This window comes from Balaenoptera borealis (assembly GCF_965194805.1).
Source record: "Balaenoptera borealis genome assembly, chromosome: 4".
NCBI lineage: Eukaryota > Metazoa > Chordata > Mammalia > Artiodactyla > Balaenopteridae > Balaenoptera > Balaenoptera borealis.
The window spans coordinates 109,622,035-109,647,342 of record NC_138861.1 but is presented as its reverse complement, the minus strand read 5'-3'; the positions used below and the strand labels follow the sequence as shown (position 1 = coordinate 109,647,342).

Below are 25,308 nucleotides of genomic sequence, written 5' to 3'. Positions count from 1 at the left end.
AAAGAAAAGAAACTAATGCATACCTAGTTCAAACCAAACAAAGTCATAGTTTATTAACTGGCCAGTGAAAATGTCACTAATTGGGAATTGTAAAAAATGTATCTAGAGCATACTTAACATATTTGTCTGCCTTCATGTATTCTGGGAGTCCTTGAGGACAAGAACTTTAACTTATTCATCTTTGTATCCCAGATTCTAGTGTTCTGGCACAAAGTAGACTCTCAAAAAATGTTTGCTGTATTAATAAGCTGCATTCCCTTTCTTTTCTCCCTCTTCCCTTTCTTGAAAAGCTTGTAAAGTGTGTTGATAACTCATTTTATATGACTCCCAAACAGGAATAATCTCAGTTAGAATTAAAATAGCAGAATCTCTTTAAATAATCAGTGAATAGAACTAAGACTAAAACCTTATTATAAATATTTGTCACAAATGAAATTACTATAGCGTTAACTTGCGTGTAACTGGTGAGTCTATAGTCTAGCTCCTTCTGTATAAAATAATACAAAACACTTTATCACTTTGTGACACCGAATTCCCTCAGGAATCTTTCAAATGACATAAAAACTACAGAAAACAGGTGCATAAGCTCTCTCTCTCTCCCCCTCCCTTTCCTCCCTACTCCCCCACTCTCTATAGATATAAAATCTGAACCTCTTTGGTTTTAAATGAACTTTCAGAAGACATCAAATGGCCAACAGGTACATGAAAAGATGCTCAATATCACTAATCATCAAATTAAAACTACAATGAGATAGCACCTCACACCTGTTAGAATGGCTGTCATCAAGAATATAAGAGAGAAGTGCTAGTGAGGATGTGGAGAAAAGGAAACCCTTATGCACTGTGGGTGGGAATGTAAATTGGTGCAGCCACTGGAAAACAATATGGAGCTTCCTCAAAAAGTTAAGAATAGAACTACCATACCATCCAGCAGTTCCACCTCTGGGTATTTATCCGAAGAAAATGAAACAATAACTCAAAAAGGTATATGCACCCCCATGTTCATTATAGTGTTATTTATAATAAGCAAAATATGGAAACAACCTAAGTGTCCATTGATAGGTGAATAAAGAAAATGTGGTATATATATATATATATATATATATATATATATATATATATATATATACACACAATGTAATATTATTCAGCCAGGAGAAAGGAGGACATCCTCTCATTTGTGAAAACATGAAGAGACTTTGAGCATACTGTGCAAAATGAGGTAAGTCAGACAGAGAAAGACAAGTATTGTATGATATTACTCATATGTGGAATTTTAAAAAGCCAAACTTGTAAAAACAAAGAATAAAATGGTGGTTTCCAGGAGATGGGGGGGGACAAGAAAGATGTTGTCCTGTCAAATGTTGTGTCAAATACATTTCAATAAAAAAAAACACTGTGCTTAACACAGCTTGCAAGTATGCTCTTAGAAACATCTTTTAAAAATAATGAACTTTCAAAAATGTTTCCACTGTGAAATAAGTAATTTAACTGGCAAAGGCACCAAATTCATTGATCTCAGGAATGGAGAATGAGGTTTCCCTATACAAAGGATTCTGACAAACACAATAATGGAGGGCTCTAGCAGCTTGAATGCATCTTCAAATGAATGAATTCAAGGTCAACACCAACAAACTAAAGATAGAATTAAACTTCATAGCATAATAAAGAAGATGGGGTACAGTAACAAACAAGGTGGGGTGTATAGGGAGGCTGGGGAACTATGTAGTTAACACATCTGATGCTGCTTTAGTTAAAATATGCCTAGATGTTAAGTCCATCTCTAAAGTCCAAACAGTAACTCTTTGGCTCTTGTGACTAAGAGTGAGCTACAAATATTAATAAAGCTTCCCTAGAACGCTGTCTTTCAAAAGTATCCCAGTTACTCCATCTCCCTGGAGTTGTCACTGAACCTGAGCACTGCTCTGGGGCTCAAGCGATGTACACTCCCTTCTCAGTGCAGCCTCCTGTGCCACACCAGTACACCTTCTCCTCTTGGGGGGGCTCATCACTGGGTCTCCCCTTTTCTCCATTCCTCAGGTGAGAAACCTCAACGTGATCTTGGACTTCTTCTCCCTTTTATCCAGTCATTCCACAAGTCCTATTGATTCTTCTGTGAAATGTCTCTTACATCCATTCTTTCCCTTCCACCCCGATTCTGGTCCTTATCACATGAGGACAGTAACCCAGTCTCCTTGCTTTCAATCACTTTCACATCCATACACACACACACAAATCCCATTAGATTAATCCTATCTAAAAACTGCTTTCATTTATTTCCCTGCTTAAAATTATTTTCCACTGTCAATACATGAGATAAAATTTATCAACTTGGCATTCATAAATCTCCATAATCTCTTTCTCAAATTCCCTTCACACTCCAACACAAATGGTCATTTATTTTAACCAAACTAATCTTCTGTTTCCAAAATACAACCTAAGCTTTTCAACTTGTTCATGCCAGCTTCTTTTTCAACTCCCTACTCCAAACTACCCAGTAAATCTTCCCCCAATATGGCAGAATGGAAACATTAGGGGCACTGCTATCAGACGGGCCTGAGTTCAAATCCTGGCTCCACCACTGCCTAGCTGTAGATTAGTAGATCAAGTTACTTAACCTCTCCACAGTCTCAGTTTTCTACCCATAAAATGATGAAGTGCCACCTGCCCCACAGAGTTATTATAAGGGTAAAATGAGATAACACAGTGCCTAGCACATAATATATTAATTTTCTTCACTGAAAGCAAGGACTGCATCTTAAACTCCTTTAAATCTCCTCTGAATCCACCACTAAACCACACTTATAATATATGACCAATAAATCATTTATGATTGGTTGATAATCATTCATAGACTATCTAACCAGGGAGAAACATCATTTAGGAAGTGAAGCTAAAAAGCAGAGGAATCACTTGACCTCTGGGGTCTGCCAAGGTCAGTACTATCAAGCAAATCATAGTAATTTCTCTTTCTTGTATCCATCCTCCTAGGCCAAAACGAAGTAGCTATTTTTGTGTCTGGGAGCAATTTATATGGCACAAATATCAGAACACTGTGCCTGGCCACAGTAAGTGCTGAAATGTCTTTTGAATAATGAGAAATAAAAGTAGCAGATTTCCAGAGTTCCAAATATTTTAATGAAATTCTAGAAACAGCCATATCAGCATAACAATTTTCAACTGATATCTGCTCAAATTGTTTAAACACACACACACATGCACACACAAAGAGTGACCATGACAGAACTAACTCTAAAAGAATTAAAGAAAAATTTAACGATGGGGAAAGACTGTTATACCTTTTTAGCTTCACAGAGCAGGGACACAGTGGAGCGGATTGAGGGAAAATGCAATTTATATGTTGCTTCTAAGCAAATCACTTCCGAAGCCTGACTTTAAACTACAGACTGTTGCTCTGATTTTTCATTCAATCAAACATGTGAATTGGTATGCTATTGTAGTGGTATTTTTAAATGCTTGACTATTGGTATTCATGTTTATTTCTTAGTCTAAGAGAACAGTCTACGAACAGTGAAAGAATTCAGAAATCCTCAATAATTAATACCATTATTAAATTAACAATAAAATAACATGAAGAATTAATATCATTACAAGGCAGGACCTTTTAGAGAAGAACAGAGAGCAAGACTTTAGAAAAAATAATGTTTTACCAAAGCAAACATGGAAGATGCCAAATGGGGTAAACTCTTACTAGTTAAGACTAAACTTTGATAAATATTATAGTTGGAATTTTGTATAAAATATAAGAAGGATATTGTACAGTAATCATGGAAGAAGGACTTGAATAAAGAAGTACAAAATAATACAGTTCCTTAACCCATTATTTAACCACTGATGAAATTTTTATTGTATTAATCTCATTTTTCCAACAAAAAGGACAAAATGAGGTTTCAATGAGGTTCCATCACTTGGCAAAAAGTTAACAACCTCCACCTTCTGCAATAAACACTGATTCATACACACAATCTATTTTTAAGGCTTTTAGGGATATGTACATAGAATGCATGAATGTAAAAGGATTCAGGGTGAAAATTAATGTCTTTTAAGAAATAAATTATTTTTTAAAATATACAGTTCAATATAATCACCTGTGACTGTTCTATTTCTGCTTTGTTTAACTTGATTCCAAGGATTTCAGCAGCAACTTTCTGAAAACACAGGAAGACCTACATAACAAAAACAGGTTTAAATGATTTAAAACAGGCGTGCTTAAGTTACCTTCAAATAAATTGAACTTTCTAAAAAGTGATAAACAGCAAAAACTGCAAAAACTATGATGAACCAGGTTATCCCAAAAATAGCTTTATTTGTCAAATACACAACATTTTAAGTATAATAATTTTTTAAATGATTAAACCATAATTTGAAAAGCCATACACTTCACTGAACTGGTCTAAATATGCGTTTATCCTTAAAAACTTATGCTTTTAAAGATTTAACATAAGACAATTAATTACAGCTACCAAATTAAAAAAAAAAAAAAAAACTACTAGCGTAATAACAAACTCCTGTAAGTCCTGAAGAAAATGAAAATAAATTAGTCTATACTTTACTACCTGGGTAAAGTTTCTCGCTGCCAGTTCTACAATGGTCTTTTGATCTGGCGTTAGCCTATCTTCAAAGGTCTTACTTTACAACTCTTTAATAATCTTTGTGGTTCTCATCAATTTTAATAAATTCTCTATATTTCTTGAGCAAAAAACTTATAATCTTTACTGTGTTTTATCAAACAGAAAATGAGCTGTATACTCCATTATCATTAAACAAAAATCTACAGACACGAATCCAGTCACTGACTTTAATGCATAACTTGTCTTTGTTCTGTAAGTGTCCTATCATATTCTTATCCCTACTTATCTCATGATTACTTACTGAATATTTATCACAACTTTACTAATTTAACTTCGATCCCTAATCAAAAAGAGATACATATCCCCAAAAGGTTTATGTCATTTGTACCCCAAAGATCATTATATATTATAGTTCACTGATGGTCAATGTTCAAGGAGAAATAAGAAAGCTAGTGTGGTGGAATGGAGAGAAAAAGGGGATTGTAAAAGAAAACTAGCAGAGAGATTAAGAGTGTACAAATCATGTAAAATCTGGTAAACTATGGGAAGAACTTTGGCTTTCACTCTGAGTGAAATGGAGGGTGGACTGATGTGACTTCTATTTAACAAGGTCAACCTGGTTGTTGTATTGAGTATTCACTATAGAAGAAGATCAAGGGTAAAAAAGAGAAATCATCAAGGACACTAACGTAAGAGATGATGGAGGCTTGAAACTAAGTGGTAGCAGTGGAGATGGTAAGAAGCAGTCACCAGATTATGGATATATTTTGAAAGTAGAACCAACAAGACTTGGTGATAGATGTGGTATGTCAAAGAAAGACAGGAGTCAAAGATGACTCCAAAATTTTCTTGGTTTTAGCAACTGGTAGAAGATCTGCCATTTATTTAAGTGGGGTAGACTGTGAGAGATCTGAAGAGTGAATATCAAGAGCTCAGTTCTGGACCTGAATTAAATTGGGACTGGCTGTTAGACACCTAAGCAGGAGTGCTGGGGTATATGAGTCTGGAGTTCAGGGAAGAGGTCTGGCCAAAGCCATGAGACTAGATGAGGTCACTAAGAGAATAAGTTTAAAAAAGAGAGATATCCAAGGATTGAGCCTAGGGCACTTCAATATTTAGAAGTTGGAGAGATAAGAAATTAGCAAAGGCAACTAAGAGAGTAGTTAGCAAGGTAGGAGGGAAACCAGGAGGTGTAGTACTCTAGAAGCTAAGTGAAGAAGGTATTTCAAAGAGCAGAGAGTGATCAACTATTTTATATGCTGCAACTAAATCAAGTAAGATAAGGACTAAGAACTGACCACTGAATTTAGCAAAAAGGAGGTCACTGGTAGACTTTAATAAGAGCATTTTGGGGTGAAATATTGGGGGCAAAAGTCTGACTGGAACTGCTCAAGACAAACTGGGAGGAGAGAACTGGAGACAACTCTTTCAAAACATTCCACTGGTAACTGGGGGGAAGTAAGCAATAGCTAAAGATGTGGGATCAAGAGTTTTCTTGTATTTAAGATAAGTCATAATATTCTGTGTGCTGATAGAATAATCCAGTAGATAGAAAAAAAAAATGATGCAGGAGTGAGAACTGCTAAGCAATGTTTGTTACTAGGCAAAGAGAAATGGGAATAATGCACAGTGGAGGAGTTGACCCTAGCTAGGAGCATAGATTATTCATCCATAGTAACCTTGGAGGAGACAGAAGATATGGGAAGGGATACGGGGTGGGAAGGAGAGTTGGGGTAGATGTGGTGGCAGGAGTTATGTGAAAGTTGTCTTCTGTTTGTTTCAAATATTTTATAAAATAAGGAACAAGGGCATCAGCTGAGAGAATGGACAAGGAAGTTTTGAAGATTTGAGGAGAGAAGAGAAGCTATGAAACAGTGGTATAGGTGAGGGGGAGAGATAATGGCCTAAGGACATGCATAATTACTGAGCAGCATTAAGGGCCCACTTGAGGTTAGCTATTGTGAAATGTAAGTGAAACCTCCAGCATGCCTCTGGGTTTTTTTCTCTGACCACGTTCAAATACAAGAGTGTAACCATATAAAGGCAGGGGCTTGGTTAAGGTTTATCCAAATGAGTCAGATAAAGTGAATGAGCAGAAAGGGACTTGACAGTATATGCATGGTAATGATTTGATTGGCCATGAGATTAAGTTACAAAGAAAGGAAAATGAGGACATGAAAGGAGGACATTGAAACAGTGTTAGGATCAATGTCTTGTAGGTCCTGCTGGGGTTGCAGACTGATTGGGTTAGGGCATTCAAGGGTGTGAGCCAGAAAGACAAGATGGTCAGTGATTAGGATGCCTGATATTGCAATATGAGATAACAGAAGGGCTGCAGTAATTTGTAATGACAATGCATGGGAGTTTGTGGCTGAGGTGGGGTGGAAAACAAAGATACTGAAATCACTAAGAATTATGACAAAGGTAGTATTAGAGAAAGTACAGTAAGCCAGGAGCTCAACTCCCTAAGCAATGAAGGGAAGTAACCTGGGATTGGAGATGACTGCAAGTCTTAAAGTGACTTCACAAGAACAAACTATTTCAAAGTTGCATTTAAAAAGAAAACAATGAGGATTTTTACAGGTGGTTCAACATAAGTACACAAAAGATACTAAGTGGTTAAACACAAGCTAAAATACTGGAAGTTAAAATAATTCTAAAATGACAAAAGACCCCCAGGAAGATACATGAGGGTAAAAGCCTAATCCTTGGATGGATTTATCAAGGAATATTGATATTATATATTTTTTAAATGACACATGTGGGTATGTGCCCATGTTTGCGTTATCCTGGGGAAAGGGTTCCAAAAGGTCACATTTTTAGATGAGTCTGACCCCCCCAAAAGATTAAATACCCTTTATAATATTTAATATTTACCCTAAGCATAAAAACCATCAGTGAAATCATACAGGAAGAACATCAAAAAGATTAAACCACAGAAAAAAATTCAAACTTCCTTTGGTTGAAAATGTCAAGAAAATTAACGGTCAAACAAAAATCTGGGCAGTGGAAAATATTTGCAAAAATTATGACAAATGGCTGTTATCCCTAACATAAAAATGGTCATAGGAAATTTTAAAAAGCAATAGAAAATTATAAACAGTTAATAAGCAGAAAGTTAATAAGTAATGAAATTTTTAAAATTTCAACCTCAACAGCAAAGAAATTCAAATTTAAATAGCAAAATACCTTTTTTTCCTTGTCTACCAAATTGACAAAGATTTAAAAATAAATAAATAAATTCTGAATGTTAAAAAAGAGTACAGTGATATGGCACTCATACAATGCTGGTGGTAGTATAAATTAACGTAGTCTTCCCGGTGGTAATTTGGCACTAGGTCTCAATTCCCTTCCAAGGAAATAATCAAAACATCACACTTTATGGACAAAATTTTACATTAGAAATTTTGCAAAATTTTACAATGTACTGAACTTAGAAATAATCTATATGCCCAACAATAGGGACGTGGTTGGATAAATTTTTGAACATTTATTTAATGGATTATTAACTCTAATGGATTATTAAATCTAGTAATATTAAGTGACATAAAATTTTCTACAGATAAATATATTAAATTAAAAAAAACAAAATTATTTCTATATTATGATCTCAATTTTCTTTTTAATAAACATTTAGCATGATTAATATGGTGAACCCTGGAATGTCAATCCTTAGGTTTGCAAATCCTATCTCCACCACTTATTCTGTGTACCCTGGACCCCCACTACATAACCTCTCTAAGACTACTCTATAAAATAGAGATAATCACTTAGGATTGCTGGAAAATAAATCTGAATTATATGTGAAGATATTTTGGACTATTTCAAAAATATTTTAACATCATTCTAAGTTTCTTGTTTAAATGCTTATGGTGATTTACACAATAAACATCCAGTCAAATATGAAAAAATAAATTAATTTAATTAAATAGAGATAATCATAGTAGTACAGGTGCCCATCACAAAGTAGGCACTCAGTAAATGCAATCCACTAGCACTAGTGGCAGAAGCACTAATATTTGTGAGCATCAGAAAAATAAGACTAGAAGGAATCATATGAGGTTATGAATGGTCATCTCTGGATGCTGAGATTATGAGTGATTTATATCCTTTTTAACTTTTGTATTCTTTAATTCCCTAAAATAACCATGAAATTATGTTAAATGAATTATAAGAGGAACATAAATAGAATAAACATGTTATATCTAACCTGATATTTTATGTCTTCAACAGGAATTAATTTGTTCCAAAAGTTAAGTAATGGAAGTATACTTCCTATGAAAATAAAAGTAAAACATCACTTGTAATGTTCAGTATTCATTATTTTACTTACAGAGTCTCCTGTCTTTGCTGAGACAAAGTGGCTACTAAAACCATTTTCCTGGCAAAACCTTAAGTGTTTTTCAGGTTTTACTGTTCGCATATGCTCCAAATCAACTAGAAAAGTGAACAAAAACAGAGAACAAAATTCAATATTAGTTAATCAATACATTTTTAACACGTTTAAATTTGACTTATTTTCCAGTACTGTACCCCAGCTTAGATATGAGCTGTGTAATTTGGGGCAACTTATTCAACCTCTTTACACCTCAGTCTCTAAATCTAAAAGCTGGGAATAACAAATGTATCTATCATATATAGAGTTCTCTGAGAGTTAATCCATGTTTACTGCATAAGGACCAGCACATGATAAGTGCTCAAAAAACTGAAGGCTATCATTCCTATTATCTATGTAGCTTCAGGCACATTGATGATACTCAAAAAAGATCTACTTAGTATAATGTGTTTAAACATAGTGATTAATTGCAACATGCACTTACTCAAGCATATCTGGTTTGATGGTTTAATTACTTTAATAATTACAATAGTTCTGTAATCTCTACAAACGTTAATGTTAACACAAATGCATTACTAATTTTCTGCTAAAAGATACCAATATTTCATTGTATATTTACTTTATTTACAGCCATGGTTTAATTTCACAAAGATACAGCTCATTTGCTTTCCAAAACGAAAAGTATCCATTTTGAAAGTAGTAATGGGCCAGGATATATTTTCTTGAATAGTTGTAGGTGCTTTAAAGCAAAGCACAGTACTCATATCCAATACTGGTTTTATCCAGCACAGTCTAATTTTTTCAAATGTGATCTTTTATTGAACAGTTTCTCTTTTTACAACACTACAGACCCTATAAGGGTGTTCACTCAATGCTGTCAAATTATAAGGCAAATATATTCACAGGATTTAAGGACAACTAGGCTCTTTGAGTCAATATAGGAAAAAAAAACTTAAACTGATTTCCTGAGGAAGGGACCCAACCAACTTGTAAAAACTTGTAAATTTGCAAATCTAGTAAGCCTACATAATAGTGGCAATTGATTATCAACTAAAAAATGCTCTCATACTACGTAAAAGGCTTTATTTAAAATTATATTGAAGGTCTTTAGTTTGTAAGCTCAAGAGATCTTTCTCTAGGAAATTTTTGATCTAGTGGGGGATTCCTTAGCCCCATTTATATTGCTTAGCTTGGATAATACGCAGCTTTTTTCTTTTCTGGCCACAAGTTGCTATTCCTTAAACATCACTGAGACTTTATTTACAAGAAGAGGCCAAAAAATGTCCAGATACCACAGGCATCAATTTGTAGAAGACTAAAATACTAAGCTATTAGCTCTGACATTTATACATCTAGTTTATCATAATATTGAAGTTAAAATACCTTCCTAATTCAACAAGAGTAAGAACAAATCATGTCACTAGGAAAATTCCCCAATGAAATTACTGTCCAGTTAAAAAAAATAAAGTCTGTCATTCAACATGTATGTGCATTTGTCTTTTCTAATGGAAGAGTCTATCATTGTGTCTTTTCTTCCTTTTTTCTTCTCTCCCCCCCCCCAGCCCCACCCCACAAACTCCTCAACTACTTATATAGATAAACTACCATAAGCATTGGGGGATTTACTAGCCAAGCAAAAGTTTTTCTCCTAACAAAGATAACCATGAGAGACTAATACGATCACTGATCAACTGATAAAAAATTATTCAATAAACATTTACTGAGTGCCTATTATATACCAAGCACTGTGGTAGGCAGTGAGAACCCAAAGATGAAAAAGATACAATCCAGGTCCTAAAAAAATCACCACCAGTATTATGAACATAAAAGACCATTAAGGATCATAAAAGTTATTTTAAATAACCAAGACTCTGAGAATTAGACAGCAGATATAGAAAAAGCCCTCACAGAGCTTGAGTATAAAGCTTTCCTCTATTGTGTTAGAATTTAGTGAGCAACATTTAAGAGGACTTAGTTACTAGAGTACTTCACTCTAAATAATCCAGAAATGTAAATTCTGAAGATGAAATTACAGTGAGATACTGGTAAATTCTTTCATTTCTTCTATTTTTAAAAGCATCCTTAAAATTATTATCCAGTATTCATCTAACATACATGTGATAACGATCTTACTGCTATGATTTAATTTCCCTTATGTCCTTCAGTGAACATCATTTTGCTAGTTCTTGTATTTTACTTTTGAAAATGGAATTAAAATCTCCTAATAGCATTAATACGTGAACATTTCCCAAATATTCTGAAAGACAATTATGAAAACGATATAAAAAATGCCACTAACTAGAGACAACTACTGTTAACATTTTGGTGTATATACTTCCAATATCTAAGCAACTGAAGGACAAAGGCATTAACATTGTAACATGCAACTTCTTTTAGCTCAACCATACTACACCCTGCTTAAAGTATGCTTAACAATTTCAATGGATAACCACTTTATTGATCATTCATTCATTCATTCAACAAATATTTGAGGGCCTACTATGGCCAGGCACTGTCCTAGGGGCTGCAGATACAATGAACTGACATTTTAATGCAGAGAAAAGAGACGAACAAGTAAATTACTGTGTATGGTAAATGCTGATATATCTTATGAAAAAAATAAATAAAGGGTACATGAGAGGAATTACTATTTCAAACAGGTAGGTCAAAGACCTTAAGAAAGCTAAGAACAAGGAAATCCGGGGAAAAGCCTTCCAAGCAGAGGGAACTGCAGTGAAAAAGGCCCTAAAGGAAGGTTACATTTAGTAGATTCAAAGAAAAGCCAGGAGGCCAGAGTGGCTGAAAAGAGTTAGCAAGAGAGGGAAACAGCAGGAAATGAAGTTTAAAAAGCCAGGAACCATACAGGTCACTGTGAGAGAGATGGGAAGCTATTGGGGGGTTGTAAGGAAAAAGAAAAAAAAGACATAATCTGACTTACATTTTAAAAGGTTCGGGTTGCTGTGCTGAGAATAAACTGTAGTAAAATGTAAAGCAGAGAAGCCATCGAGAAGGCCATAATAAAAATCTAGGAAAGAGAAGATGGTAGTTTGGACAAGAGTAGGAGCAAGAGAGATGGTAAAAAGTGGGGCAAATTCTCAATATATTTTTGGAATAAAAAGTGAATAAGAAATGCTAATGGATTTGGGACTTCCCTGGTGGCACAGTGGTTGAGACTCCACGCTCCCAATGCAGGGGGCCCGGGTTTGATCCCTGGTCAGGGAACTAGATCCCACATGCATGCCGCAACTATGAGTTCACATGCCGCAACTGGGGAGCCTACATGCCACAATTAAGGAGCCCGCCTGCCACAGCCAAGACCTGCGCAACCAAATAATAAATAAATAAATTAAATATTTAAAAAAAAAAAAAAAGAAATGCTAATGGATTTGACATGGGATGAACAAGATAAAGAGAAATCACTTGAAGACAGTCAACTTGAATTTTAAATGAGACAGTATATTGTAGGTTTTGTTCCAGGTACACTCAGCTGCAATGGATGGAGATACTAAGCAGATGAAGATTTGCATTTAAGTAGAGCTGGGGTTTTCTCAATCATGTACAATTACTGAAAAGAAGGGCAAATAATTGAAGATAATAAATGTAAGGGAGTGATTATATTGATAGACCATGGAATTTAAGTTGGTAGGAGGGGGGTTCAGGAAAATGAAAAATTGGTAAGATCAACTGATGTCAAGGTCGTATGTGGGTTTAAAAATTACTGGAATTGGGTTACCAAAGGATGTGAGGTGGAAAGACAGGAAATAATAGACTGGGATACATGAAACTGATAATTGATATTATGGAGAGGGTATGGAAACTAATATTGACTAGGTCTTCAGAACAACTATGTTAGTGTAGGTGGGTGACAAGATTATGGCAGACGAAGAATTCAAGGAACTGAGAGACCAAAGTATTATAAGGATAATCTGTATGTGTACTAAAATTACCAAGAATCATGATAGCAATAGTAGTGGAGTGACTGTGACCCAAAGCCAAAATCTTCAAGAAATTCAAGGCAGTGATTCAGGGGTTGGCTGATAACTCCAACAAATATAAGTAGCAGGAGGTATAATCATATGGCTTGATATTAAAATCTAAGGGTTTTTAGGGAAGATGAAGGAGAATGTTCTGGAAAGAGCAATATGTAACAAGAAGGTAACTACCAGTTACCACTACTCCAGTACTAGTGATAAAGTAGATATAGAAGGGGACGTCAACATTTGAAAGAGCTTCAAGGGACAGCAGCACTGTCGTTATGGGAGAGCTAAGTGACAGAAGTAGTTTTAAAACTTTTGTCAAGAAAGATGTTGAGAATACGTACAAGAATTTTATTGATACCTTATTTGTAAGTTCCTGAAGGCCCAATGGAAGGATCTCAGAAGTTAAGAAAGAACAGAAACTGGGGTCTGAAAAGTGAAGGACAGAACTGTATAGGATAAGAATGCAGGGGGTAAATCAACTACATCAATGTCAAAGGCTTTCTTGTGTAGCTGACATAAATGGGGATAAAAAACCATGAAGATGAAAAAATTCTAAGACTGTGTTAGACAGACAAGAAAATCCAAATATTTCACTGTCAAAATCAACTGTGCAAAAAAAAAAAAAAATCACTTAGCTCACTTACCCTGACCTGGAAATTAAAATGGAAAGAAAGAAAATAAGTTATCAAGATACTAAGTCTATCTGCCATGTTCTTAAAATCACATGGTACGTGAAATAGAAGTCTTAAGAGAATCCAGTTAACTTTGGCTAACGAGAATAATTTTGATAACAACTTGGAAAGCTGTTTGAAAGAGTAATATGTACAATTTTTAGTTTAATAAATTTAAAAAATACAAATTACAGCATTTCATATTTTATAATTTAGGTTTACAGCAAGAAAGAGATACTAACAAAAGCGCATTTCAGGGACTCATGGAATATTAACAATCCACTAAGAAGTAACATTTTCTCAGAAATGTAACTAATAATGATATTTTACAGAATGTTAGACCACCTTAAAAGGCCTTTTATAATGTTTCACATAAACCTGTGAAAACATTATTCAATCTCAGTATGTAAAGAAATGCAACTGAAAAAAAATAAAGTACTGAGTTCACCTTTCAAAATGAAAAAAGAGAGAGAGAGAAAGAGAAAGAGAGAGAGAGAGAATACACCCGGTACTGATGAGAGCTGGTACTACTGGCTTTCTGAAAAGCGACTCAAAAATGTGTGTTGAGCCTTACAAACATTTCTACTCTATGACCAAGTAATACAATTTGGAAGAGTTTATCTTGAGGAACACATTAGGGATGTATAATAAGAATGATAAATTAAGATCTTCACCACAGTCATTTGTAATATAAAAAATATTGGAAGCAATGTAAATGTCCCAGAATAGAAATACAGTTAAATTATGATATAACCCCACAATACAATACTCTTTGGCCATTAAAAATTATGAACTTAAAGGGAATTCCCTGGCGGTCCAGTGGTTAGGACTCAGCACTTTCACTGCCATGGCCCGGGTTCAATCCCTGGTTGTAGAACTAAGATCCTGCAAGCCACGCGGTCTGGCCAAAAAACAAACAAACAAACAAACAAATCATGACTAGTAAGTGAGGTCTTGGGGATGATTTTTTTGTATTTGATACCAAAGACAAAGGCAAATAATCAAAAATAAACAGTGGGACCACACCAAATTAAAAAGCTTTCAACGAAGAAAACCATCAACAAAATGAAAAGGCAACCTATGGAATGGGAGAAAATATTTGCAAATCATATACCTGATAAGAGATTAATATCCAAAATATATAAAGAATTCATACAACTCAACAGTTGTATGAAACAAACAACCCGATTAAACATGGGCAGAGGAACTGAATAGATATTTTTCAAAAGAAGACATACAAATGGCCTACACGTACATGAAGAGATGCTCAACATCACTAATCATCAGGGAAATGCAAATCAAAACCACAGTGAACTACCACCTCACACCTGTTAGAATGACTATCATGAAAAATACAAGAGATACCAAATGTTGGTAAGGATGTGGAGAAAAGGGAACTCTTTTGCACTGTGGGTGGGAATGTAAATTGGTATAGCCACTATGGAAATCAGTATGAAGGTTCCTCAAAAAATTAAAAACAGAACTACCATATAATCTAGCACTCTTACTTCTAGGTATATAACCAAAGGAAATAAAAACAGAATCTCAATGAGATATCTGCACTCCCATGTTTATTGCATCATTATTCACAATAGCCAAGACATGGAAGCAACCTAAGTGTCCGTCAACAGATGAATGAATAAAGAAGATGTGATACGTACACATATGTAACAATGGAATATTATTCAGCCATGAGAAAGAAGGAAATCCTTCCATTTGTGACAACATGCATGAAACCTAAGGGCATTATGTTAAGTCAGACAGAGAAAGACAAGTACTGTATGATATCACTTACATGTGGAATCTAAAACAGCCAAACTCACAGAAACAGAGAGTAGAATAGTGGTTACCAGGGGCTGAGGGTTAGGGGAAATGAGATGTGAGTCAAAGGGTACAAACTTCCAATTACAGGATGAATAAGTTCTATGATTCTAATGTACACATAGTGATTATAGTTAACAATACTGTATTATATACTTGAAAGTTGCTAAGAGAGTAAATCTTAAATGTTCTCACCACAAAAATGTTAATTATATGAGGTGATGATGGTAGTAATCATTATGCAATATATGTGTATCAAATCAATGCACTGTATACCTTAAACTTACATCATGTTATATGCAAGTTATATCTCAGTAAAGCTCGGAAAAAGGCTATCAAGTGAAATACACAATAGTACAGGATGTTAAATTAGAGAGTATAAAATTGCATATAATAAAACTCCTACTCTGTAAACATACTATATATGTATATATGTGCATTAATAGATGGCAAGAAAAATACACTCAAATTTTTAATAAATTTGTAAAAATTAAAGTTGAGAAAAATAAAATTTTTGAATGACAGCTTTTGTTTTGGACTATTCTTTCAAGGATGTTTGTATGGCAACTTACAAAGAGAGAGTGTCTCCCTCAGGAATAAAGTGTAAGTTTGTTCGTCATCTGGTATAATAAAGATAATCTCTCTCTCCAGAGCAAAGTTCAGAGATTTACTTGGAGACCATTACAAAAGAGATAGGTTTCCTAAGTTCAGGATTCCTCAGCTGTGAGACAAACCACTAGATATAGATCATCTGTGTGGGTCCCCTCACACTATCCTAGCGGAACCGACACAAACATGGGGCTCATCCTACTTGCTATGCTGGGAGTAATAAATTCCCTTATCTCTGATCCAGGAGCCTCATGCCTTCTGCCAGTAACCATGGCAGTAGCAGGCTAACTTGTTAGCTTCTAAGTAGGGTAAAATCTAAGATCCTTCACTGTTTTTGACAAAAAGAAGAGTAGAACAGACACATAATTATAAGATGAGCAGACTGGATAGCTGTTCATAACCTATACTACATTTTCCAGCATGACTTGCAGTTAGCTGTGGCCATAAGACTAACTTCTGACCAAAGTAATGAATAAATGATATGCAACACTACTAGGCTTGACCCATAAAAACCTTCCATGTGTGGTAGTCCTTACTCTCCTTTTTCATGGTAACCCATGAAGCCAACTGTTGAAAATGGCAGTTCCAGAAAATGGAAGGAGTTTGGGTTCCTGAGAGGGAGATGAGCCACTGATAAGCAGTACCTGGTTTTGGCCTTTCTGTAAATAAGAAATAAATTTCTATTGTGCTAAGATATTGAAACTTTAGGGACTGTCTGTTTATAGCATCTAGCATTACCTTAACTAATATAGATTGCCTTAACTAATATAAAATAATATAGATTTTCATCTTTCTTGTTAACAATAAACCTCTCCCTGAGTATATACTGGGTCTTGAGTTACTAAAAATGACAACATGAAGTTGTAACTAGCAAGATAATAAAATCTAAGCATTACAATTGTCTCTGAGATTTTGGTTATGTCATATTCAATTAAGCAGTTAAAAATTACATTAAACAATTATAAATTGAGAGGCATTTGCGTTTTTAGTTACCAGGGAGACAAAAACAAACAAAACACAAACCACTGGAGAAATTTTCTTTCTTCTGCCATTAAATGGCTCAAGTAATACATGGAAAACAGTATGAAAACAAAAATGCATTCTCCTTTGTTAATACATTTTGCTGGAAAATATAAAATGCCTGAACAATAATCAAGTCATGACTTGAAAATGACTGAGTGCAATTGAGGAAAACAAAGAAACATAATAAGCAAGAGTGGGGATGTGCAGAATAACATGAGGATATCACTGATACACAGCAATGCAAAGCCACTGGAGGCTTGTAAGCAAGGGCACAATGTGATCTTTGCATTTTGAAAAAATTACTCTGGCTACTACGAGGAGAAAGAATCCAGAAGGGTAAAACAGATGCAAAGAAACCACTTTAGGAGACTTCTGAAGCAACTTAAAGTCTGTTTCAAAATTTACATAACACTTTGGGTCCTCATAACAATCTTGACAAATAGGTAAGGCATTAATCTAACTTCACACACAAAAAACCTGAGGCTCAGAGTGACTTAACCAAAGTCCCATTGCTAGTCACCTGTAGCACCGGAATTAGAACCAAGCCATCTGGTTCCAAATCCAGTTAGTGTCTCACAAAGAAGGAACATCAGCTTTGGGGATGACCACTTAACAGTCTTTTATTTAGAGTTTTAATTAAAAGAATAAAGACATACAAACTTTAAATGCTCATTATTATAAAAGAGTGAACTATTATATACCTGGTTATTGCTTACTGGTACTTTAAAAGTATTTATTAATAACAGTAAATCATAAAACTGAGCCCATCAGCATTATAAAATATGATACTCTGCCTTAGCACTTGATTACATAGTCCTTTACAAAGCACTTGCAGCTGTACATACAAATTGTGAAATTACATAATGTTTAAAAATGATCCATCATGATTAGCCGACACATGACAAGTAAAATACCCTTAATAATTTATTAAATTTGATTTACATGTGCTTAAAATTATGTATATATTTTGACTTCTAAAATACACACACTAATGCTAATAAGCCAAGTACATGACAACATCTCTTTTTAAGTACTATTTTTTTATAAGTCCTATTTGTTTACTGGCATCCAGGCATCCATATTCAGGATCTCCACCCTATCTACTTATAGGATTACTGGTATAATGAACAGAATAGTCTTCCAATATACAGTATCAAATGTAATAAATAGCTTAAAAACTATATATCAAATGTATAATAATCAGAGCTACTGATCAAACTAAATAGAAAATTTTAAGTTAAGTAAAATTTTTAAATTCTGAAAAACATTATGATGATAGTTTCTATATTATTTTTATATTGGCCTAAGAGTTTACAATATTCCTGTTTTCCTAAATATTCACTTTTCAACATGCTATAAGAACATATTCTATAATGAATATGACTTTTTCATTCAAACTAGAATGTATTACTTCATGTTTTTTAAAAAAAGGAAAGTATTCTACGATGCTAACTTATTATATTATTGTCTATGCCCTGTCAATGGAAAGCATTAAAAGTATAAACTATTTAGGCTTCTTAGTCCATATATATGGCAAAAACAGAATATTCTCTGTGAAATTACTGTAAAATACGTTGCTGCCTAACTTAAAGAAGCAAAATACAAATATAGCACTTGTACAGATTTTCACAGTAATTTTTAGGTTATCAAGGAAACATCTAGAGTGTTGATCTGGTTATACTCAATTCAAACAAACTACTTGTCACATTAACTACCTCCAGGAAGTTACTCCAAACACAAAATAAACTGTTTATGCCCCTACTCAGATAGATAACATGACAGATTGTTATTAGTTGAAGACAGATGAAATACATTAATTTGATTGTGAGCATATGTTTAATTTTACCCTGCCATGTACACTCTCTAATGCTGTCTTTCTATGATGACATAGTAAATCATACTGTATTAGAAGAATTGCTAATGCAAGAAAATAAAAAATTACCAGAACTTGACTTCGACTTTGTAGATTCTTAAACCAAACTTCTTAAAAAAATACAACTGCCTGAAAATCACTGGGTTCCACAAACACATAAAGAAAAAAGGTGTCATCAAAGAAACTAATTTCTATTATAAATCTAAAAACCTCAATGCAGTTTAACATTTTTCCTATATACTACTTTTTATATTTCTTTGTGAAATGCTTCTTCCCTCCTTTTCCCATTTTCTGTTTTTAGTGTTTATCTTGTTAATGTGTTTAAGTGTTTTCTATAAGAAGGACATTTGCCATATTTGTTCCAACATTTGTTTCCCTCAGGTTAGGATTTTCCTTTTCATGATGCTTTAGATAGAAATTAAGATTTTATGAAATCAAACACACTGAGAAAATAAGCTAATTATTATTTAAACTGCACTTACTTGGTTCTTCTGTTATAGGCAGCTAAAAACAAAAACAAATGAACGAAAAAGCACATAACACAATAGCCACTCGAAAGTACTTGTTGAATAAAGAAAAACAGTTTTAGGCTCTTAAAAGAAATACAAAATATCAAAGGTGTCTAAAATAATATACATCCTTCATTTTACAGGAACACTATACAGGACTGAAAAATTAATGAGTTAGAGTCTCACACCACAATAAGAATGAATATCACAAATGTTTTGAGCAAACGAAGAAAGACATTAAGGAATACACATAAATGATAGCATTAATAGGAAATTTTTGTTTGTTTATTTTTAATTTTTGGCTGCATTGGGTCTTCGTTGCTGCACACAGGGTTTCTCTAGTTGTGGCACATGGGCTTCTCATTGTGGTGGCTTCTCTTGTTGCAGAGCACGGGCTCTATGTGTACAGGCTTCAGTAGTTGCAGCATGTGGGCTCAGTAGTTGCAGTGCGTGGGCTCAGCAGCTGTGGCTCACGGGCTCTAGGGCATGCAGGCTTCAGTAGCTGTGGTACACAGGCTCAGTAGTTGTGGCTCATGGGCTCTAGAGCACAGGCTCAGTAGTTGTGGTGCACGGGCTTAGTTGTTCTGTGGCATGTGGGATCTTCCCGGACTAGGGATCGAACCCATGTCCCCTGCATTGGCAGGCAGATTCTAAACCACTGTGCCACCAGGGAAGTCCCCATAGGAAATTTAAAAATGACAAAATTTACTATTACTCAGTAAAGCATACACAGATGATAAACTAAAAAGAACAGCAAGGAAAAGATCAGGACAAAGGATAGTAGTTAACTCTAAAGGTAGAGAGAGGGTTGATAAAGGTGCCTGGTTGGCCTCTGGCATGCTTGCCAATGCTCTATTTCCTGACCTAGAAATAGCTATTCTTTATACATAAATTTGACATACTTTTCTGTGTGTATATCTCACTATATTAAAAATTACTAATAAAATAATAATAATATGACAATCTTCTCTTTAAACCAAATTTTTCATATAATCATAAAGAAGGGTCACTGTTACAAAAATATTCATGGTTTTCATAATCTTTCCCAAGGACCTCTAATAACCCCTTATTATCAAATCATACTCCTTCAACCTACCTATATATGTCATGAATCTTGTGGATTGTCTCTTTAATTATTTATCACCTGACTCTAACAGATCCTCATTTGTTAATTACTTTTGCTTCTAGTAATTCTCCAACACTTTTATATTCTCTATATTGCTATAAGATTTACCTAATCACTTTTCATTGTATTTCTATTGTATAGTTATATACATATCTACAAACAGACCTATAAGGATTCTTAGGGGATAATGATGAGTACCATTAACTCTGTAGAGTCACCAGAACAACACCAACAGCAGCCAGTGTCAAAAGGGCAAGAAGAAGAGTATGTAAAAATTCATATTATTTCAACTTACTTAGTACCATTAATTACCTAAATTCCCTCTGGTGGTAGAAAATGACTAACTACCTCTCCTCGAACTTCAGGATAAAATGTAATAATAGATCGAAATGAGGACATAACACCATGGGGTAGGTAAACCTTTCTATATTTGTGACTATCTGTAACTTTTATTGCTTACTGACGTTTCTTATTTTGATTCATGTTTTGGGCAGTCTCCACAGGAATTCTTACTAGAGAATTTCATACTGGCTCAGTACAACATAGGTTTATTTGCAAAGTCTGCATGATAGATGAGTAAATAGTAAAATAAGGTCCCAGTTCACTTATGCCTTTCATACAAAGATTTGTATGAAAAAAAGAAGTGTATTTGTCTTCCCTAGACACCAGTATACCCTGGGATTGTAGAAGGAACGGAAGCTATAGTAAGAACGGCTTCAATTGGCAATTATATTATGGTTATTTATTATTTTTTATATTTTCCTCTCTTTTCTAATTGCCCTCAATGACCATACACTAGATCCATTGGGAGAGGCGGAATGATAAAACATGATTTTAAATGACAACAAAAAGTAAATAATATTAAAGACAAAACTGCCCAATAACAATAGAATTCAGAGTAACAAGAATAGCTAACATTTATACAGCACCACACTGTTTTATAGGCACTTTACACATATTAAATCGTTTAATCCTCACAACAACCATCATTTGACAGATGAAAAAACTAAAGCGTAGAGAGGATAAATGACTTTTGTAAGGATACACATCTAGCAAGGGGTGGAGCCAGAACTCAAACCCCAGGCAGTCCAGCTCCAGAGTCTGCATTCTCAACTCTGACACACATGACATTGTTTCATTCATGTCATCCCAAATGGAAAATATCATTCACTTTCACTGCCATATAAAATATCTTTGTATGAACACAGCACAATTCATACAACTTTTCTCCAACTGACAGACGCTCAAATTGTTTCCAATTGTTATTATCAACAATGAAGCACCATGACTACTCTTAGTATATGCCACCTGATACATATGTATAGCAATCTGTTTAAGATATAAAACCGTTGAATTGTAGGGTCTACGAATGTTCAACCTTACAGAATGCCAAATTATTTTCAAAGTAGTTTATCAATTTATAATCCATCCAGCAGTGAATATAAATTCCTGTAGATTCACATTATGTCTCTGTAACTTCTTAGCTTTTCTGATTTATACCTTATTACTTACTTGTGGTCTATTTTTTTTTAAACGTCTTTATTGGAGTATAATTGCTTTACAATGGTGTGTTAGTTTCTGCTGTATAAAAAAGTGAATCAGCTATACGTATACATATATCCACATATCCCCTCCCTCTTATGCCTCCCTCCCATCCTCCCTACCCCACCCCTCTAGGTGGTCACAAAGCACAGAGCTGATCCCCCTGTGCTACGCGGCTGCTTCCCACTAGCTATGCATTTTACATTTGGTAGTATATATATGTCAATGCTACTCTCTCACTTCGTCCCAGCTTCCTGTTCTCCCTCCCTGCTTCCTGTTCTCCCTCCCCATGTCCTCAAGTCCATTCTCTACGTGTGCATCTTTATCCCTGTCCTGCCCCTAGGTTCATCAGAACCATTTTTTTTTCTAGATTCCATATATATGTGTTAGCAAACAGTATTTGGTTTTTTTTAAAATTTATTTCTTTTATTTATTTATTTTTGGCTGCGTTGGGTCTCCGTTACTGTGCACAGGCTTTTCTAGTTGCAGCAAGCGGGGGCTACTCTTCGTTGCGGTGTGCGGGCTTCTCATTGCGGTGGCTTCTCTTGTTGCAGAGCATGGGCTCTAGGCGCGCAGGCTTCAGTAGTTGTGGCATGCGGGCTCAGGCTCAGTAGCTGTGGCGCGTGGGCTTAGTTGCTCTGCAGCATGTGGGATCTTCCCGGGCCAGGGCTCAAACCCATGTCCTGTGTTGGCAGGCAGATTCTCAACCACTGTACCACCAGGGAAGCGCATGTTTTTCTCTTTCTGACTTAACTTCACGCTGTATGACAGACTCTAGGTCCATCCACCTCACTATAAATAACAATTTCGTTTCTTTTTATGGCTGAGTAATATTCCATTGTATATATGTGCCACATCTTCCTTATCCATTCATCTGTTGATGGACACTTAGGTTGCTTCCATGTACTGGCTAATTGTAAACAGTGCTGCAATGAACACTGTGGTACATGTCTCTTTTTGAAGTATAGCTTTCTCAGGGTATATGCCCAGTAGTGGGATTGCTGGTCGTATGGTAGTTCTATTTTTAGTTTTTTAAGGAACCTCCATACTGTTCTCCATAGTGGTTGTATTAATTTACATTCCCACCAAAAGTACAAGAGTGTTCCCTTTTCTCCACACTCTCTCCAGCAATTATTGTTTGTAGATTTTTTGATGATGGCCACTCTGACCTGTGTGAGGTGATACCTCACTGTGGTTTTGATTTTCATTTCTCTAATGATTAGTGATGTTGAGCATCCTTTCATATGTCTGTTGGTGACTGTATATCTTCTTTGAAGAAATGTGTAATTAGTTCTTCTGCCCATTTCTGCATTGGGGTTTTTTTGTTTTTTTTTTCTGATATTGAGCTGCATGAGCTGCTTGTGTATTCTGCAGATTAATCCTTTGTCAGTTGCTTCCTTTGCAAATCTTTTCTCCCATTCTGAGGGTTGTCTTTTCGTCTTGGTTATGGTTTCCTTTGCAGTGCAAAAGCTTTTAAGTTTCATTGGGTCCCATTTGTTTATTTTTGTTTTTATTTCCATTTCTCTAAGAGATGGGTCAGAAAGGATCTTGCTGTGATTTATGCCACAGAGTGTTCTGCCCATGTTTTCCTCTAAGAGTTCTATAGTGTCTGGCCTTACAATTTAGGCCTTTAATCCATTTTGAGTTTATTTTTGTGTATGGTGTTAGGGAGTGTTCTAGTTTCATTCTTTTACATGTAGCTGTCCAGTTTTCCCAGCACCACTTATTGAAGAGGCTGTCTTTTCTCCATTGTATATTCTCCCCTCCTTTATCAAAGATAAGGTGACCTTAGGTGCGTGGGTTTATCTCTGGGCTTTCTATCCTGCTCCACTGACCTATATTTCTGTTTTTGTGCCAGTACCATATTGTCTTGATTACTGTAGCTTTGTAGTATAGCAGGAAGTACGGGAGCCTGATTCCTCCAGCTCCGTTTTTCTTTCTCAAGATTGCTTTGGCTATTTGGGGTCCTTTGTGTTTCCATACAAATTGTAAAATTTTTTGTTCTAGTTCTGTGAAAAATGCCATTGGTAATTTGATAGGGATTGCACTGAATCTGCAGATTGCTTTGGGTAGAATAGTCATTTTCACAATATTGATTCTTCCAATCCAAGAACATGGTGTATCTCTCCATCTGTTTTTGTCATCTTTGTTTTCTTTCATCAGTGTCTTATAGTTTTCTGCATACAGGTCTTTTCTCTCCTTGGATAGGTTTATTCCTAGGTATTTTATTCTTTTGTTGCAATGGTAAATGGGAGTGTTTCCTTAATTTCTCTTTCAGATTTTTTGTCGTTAGTGTATAGAAATGCAAGATATTTCTGTGCATTAATTTTGTATCCTGCTACTTACCTGTGGCCTTATTTTGCATTTCCTTGATTAGTGATGAGACTGCACTTACTTTCATACGTCTTTGGGAAGTCTGTCCTTCTTCTGTGAAATTTCTGTTCATGTTTTATGTCCCTTTTTCTACTAAGTTGTCTTTCTTGTAGATTTGTAAAAGTATACTAATCTTTTGTCAGTTATTTGGGTTACACACACCTTCTCCCAGTTTGTGGTTTATCTTTTTGAATTATTTAATGTGTCACTTGATAGAAACAAATGTGCTTATCTTACATGGTTGATATATTCAACATTTAAATTTAGCAATTACATCTTGTTTAAAAAATCCTTCCATATCCCAAGGTAGGAAAGATATTCTTTCATTTTTTTTCTTCTAAAAAAGTTGTGCCATTTACATTTCAGTCTTTAATCCGTTTGGAACTGATTTCTGTGTTTGGGAGTATTATCAGCACCATTTTCTTTTTCTCCATAAAAATAAACAACTATTCCAGGACTACTTATTAAACATTCTCTTCTTTCTTGAAGATCTTCAATACCACTGCCATTATAACAACAGAGCTCCCTTTATGTGAGGGTTTGTTTCTAGCATCTCTATTCTACTTCCTTGAGTGAATTCCTCATTGTCTTTATTACAAGCTATTTATAAAAATTTTTGATCCCTGGCATAGCAAATGCTCCTGACCTTGTAATTCAGGAACATATTAACTATCCTTGGCCCTTTTATCTATCCATATACATATTAGACTCAGTTTGCTTAAATACCACACACAGATAGCACTGTGTTTTGAAATTATGCTGAAACAATAAATCAATTTGAGATGAACTGCTCTTTATAATATTGACTCTGCATCCTTGAACATGGGAGTTGTCTTCTTTTATTTGGGTCTTG

General features: G+C 34.9%; 1 protein-coding gene and 1 long non-coding RNA gene across 9 annotated transcripts in view; one reads left to right on the top strand and one right to left on the bottom strand.

The window, feature by feature from the left end:
- The window catches only part of LOC309627530, a 439,048-nt gene that overhangs the window by 89,706 nt on the left and 324,034 nt on the right, over positions 1–25,308 (top strand). The gene's annotated exons all lie outside the window — the stretch shown is intronic.
- The window catches only part of RAB28 (RAB28, member RAS oncogene family), a 99,038-nt gene that overhangs the window by 8,291 nt on the left and 65,439 nt on the right, over positions 1–25,308 (bottom strand). For 4 of the 8 annotated variants that reach the window (XM_082389522.1, XM_082389523.1, XM_082389527.1 and 1 more), the window contains exons 5-6: positions 8,926–9,029; positions 4,110–4,187 (exon numbers count right to left, since the gene is read on the bottom strand). In XM_082389522.1, the coding sequence (XP_082245648.1) occupies positions 4,110–4,187; positions 8,926–9,029 (182 nt within the window). Of the gene's footprint in view, positions 1–4,109; positions 4,188–8,802; positions 8,868–8,925; positions 9,030–25,308 lie in introns of all 8 variants that reach the window. The other 4 variants (XM_082389526.1, XM_082389528.1, XM_082389529.1 and 1 more) reach the window with 1 other exon arrangement.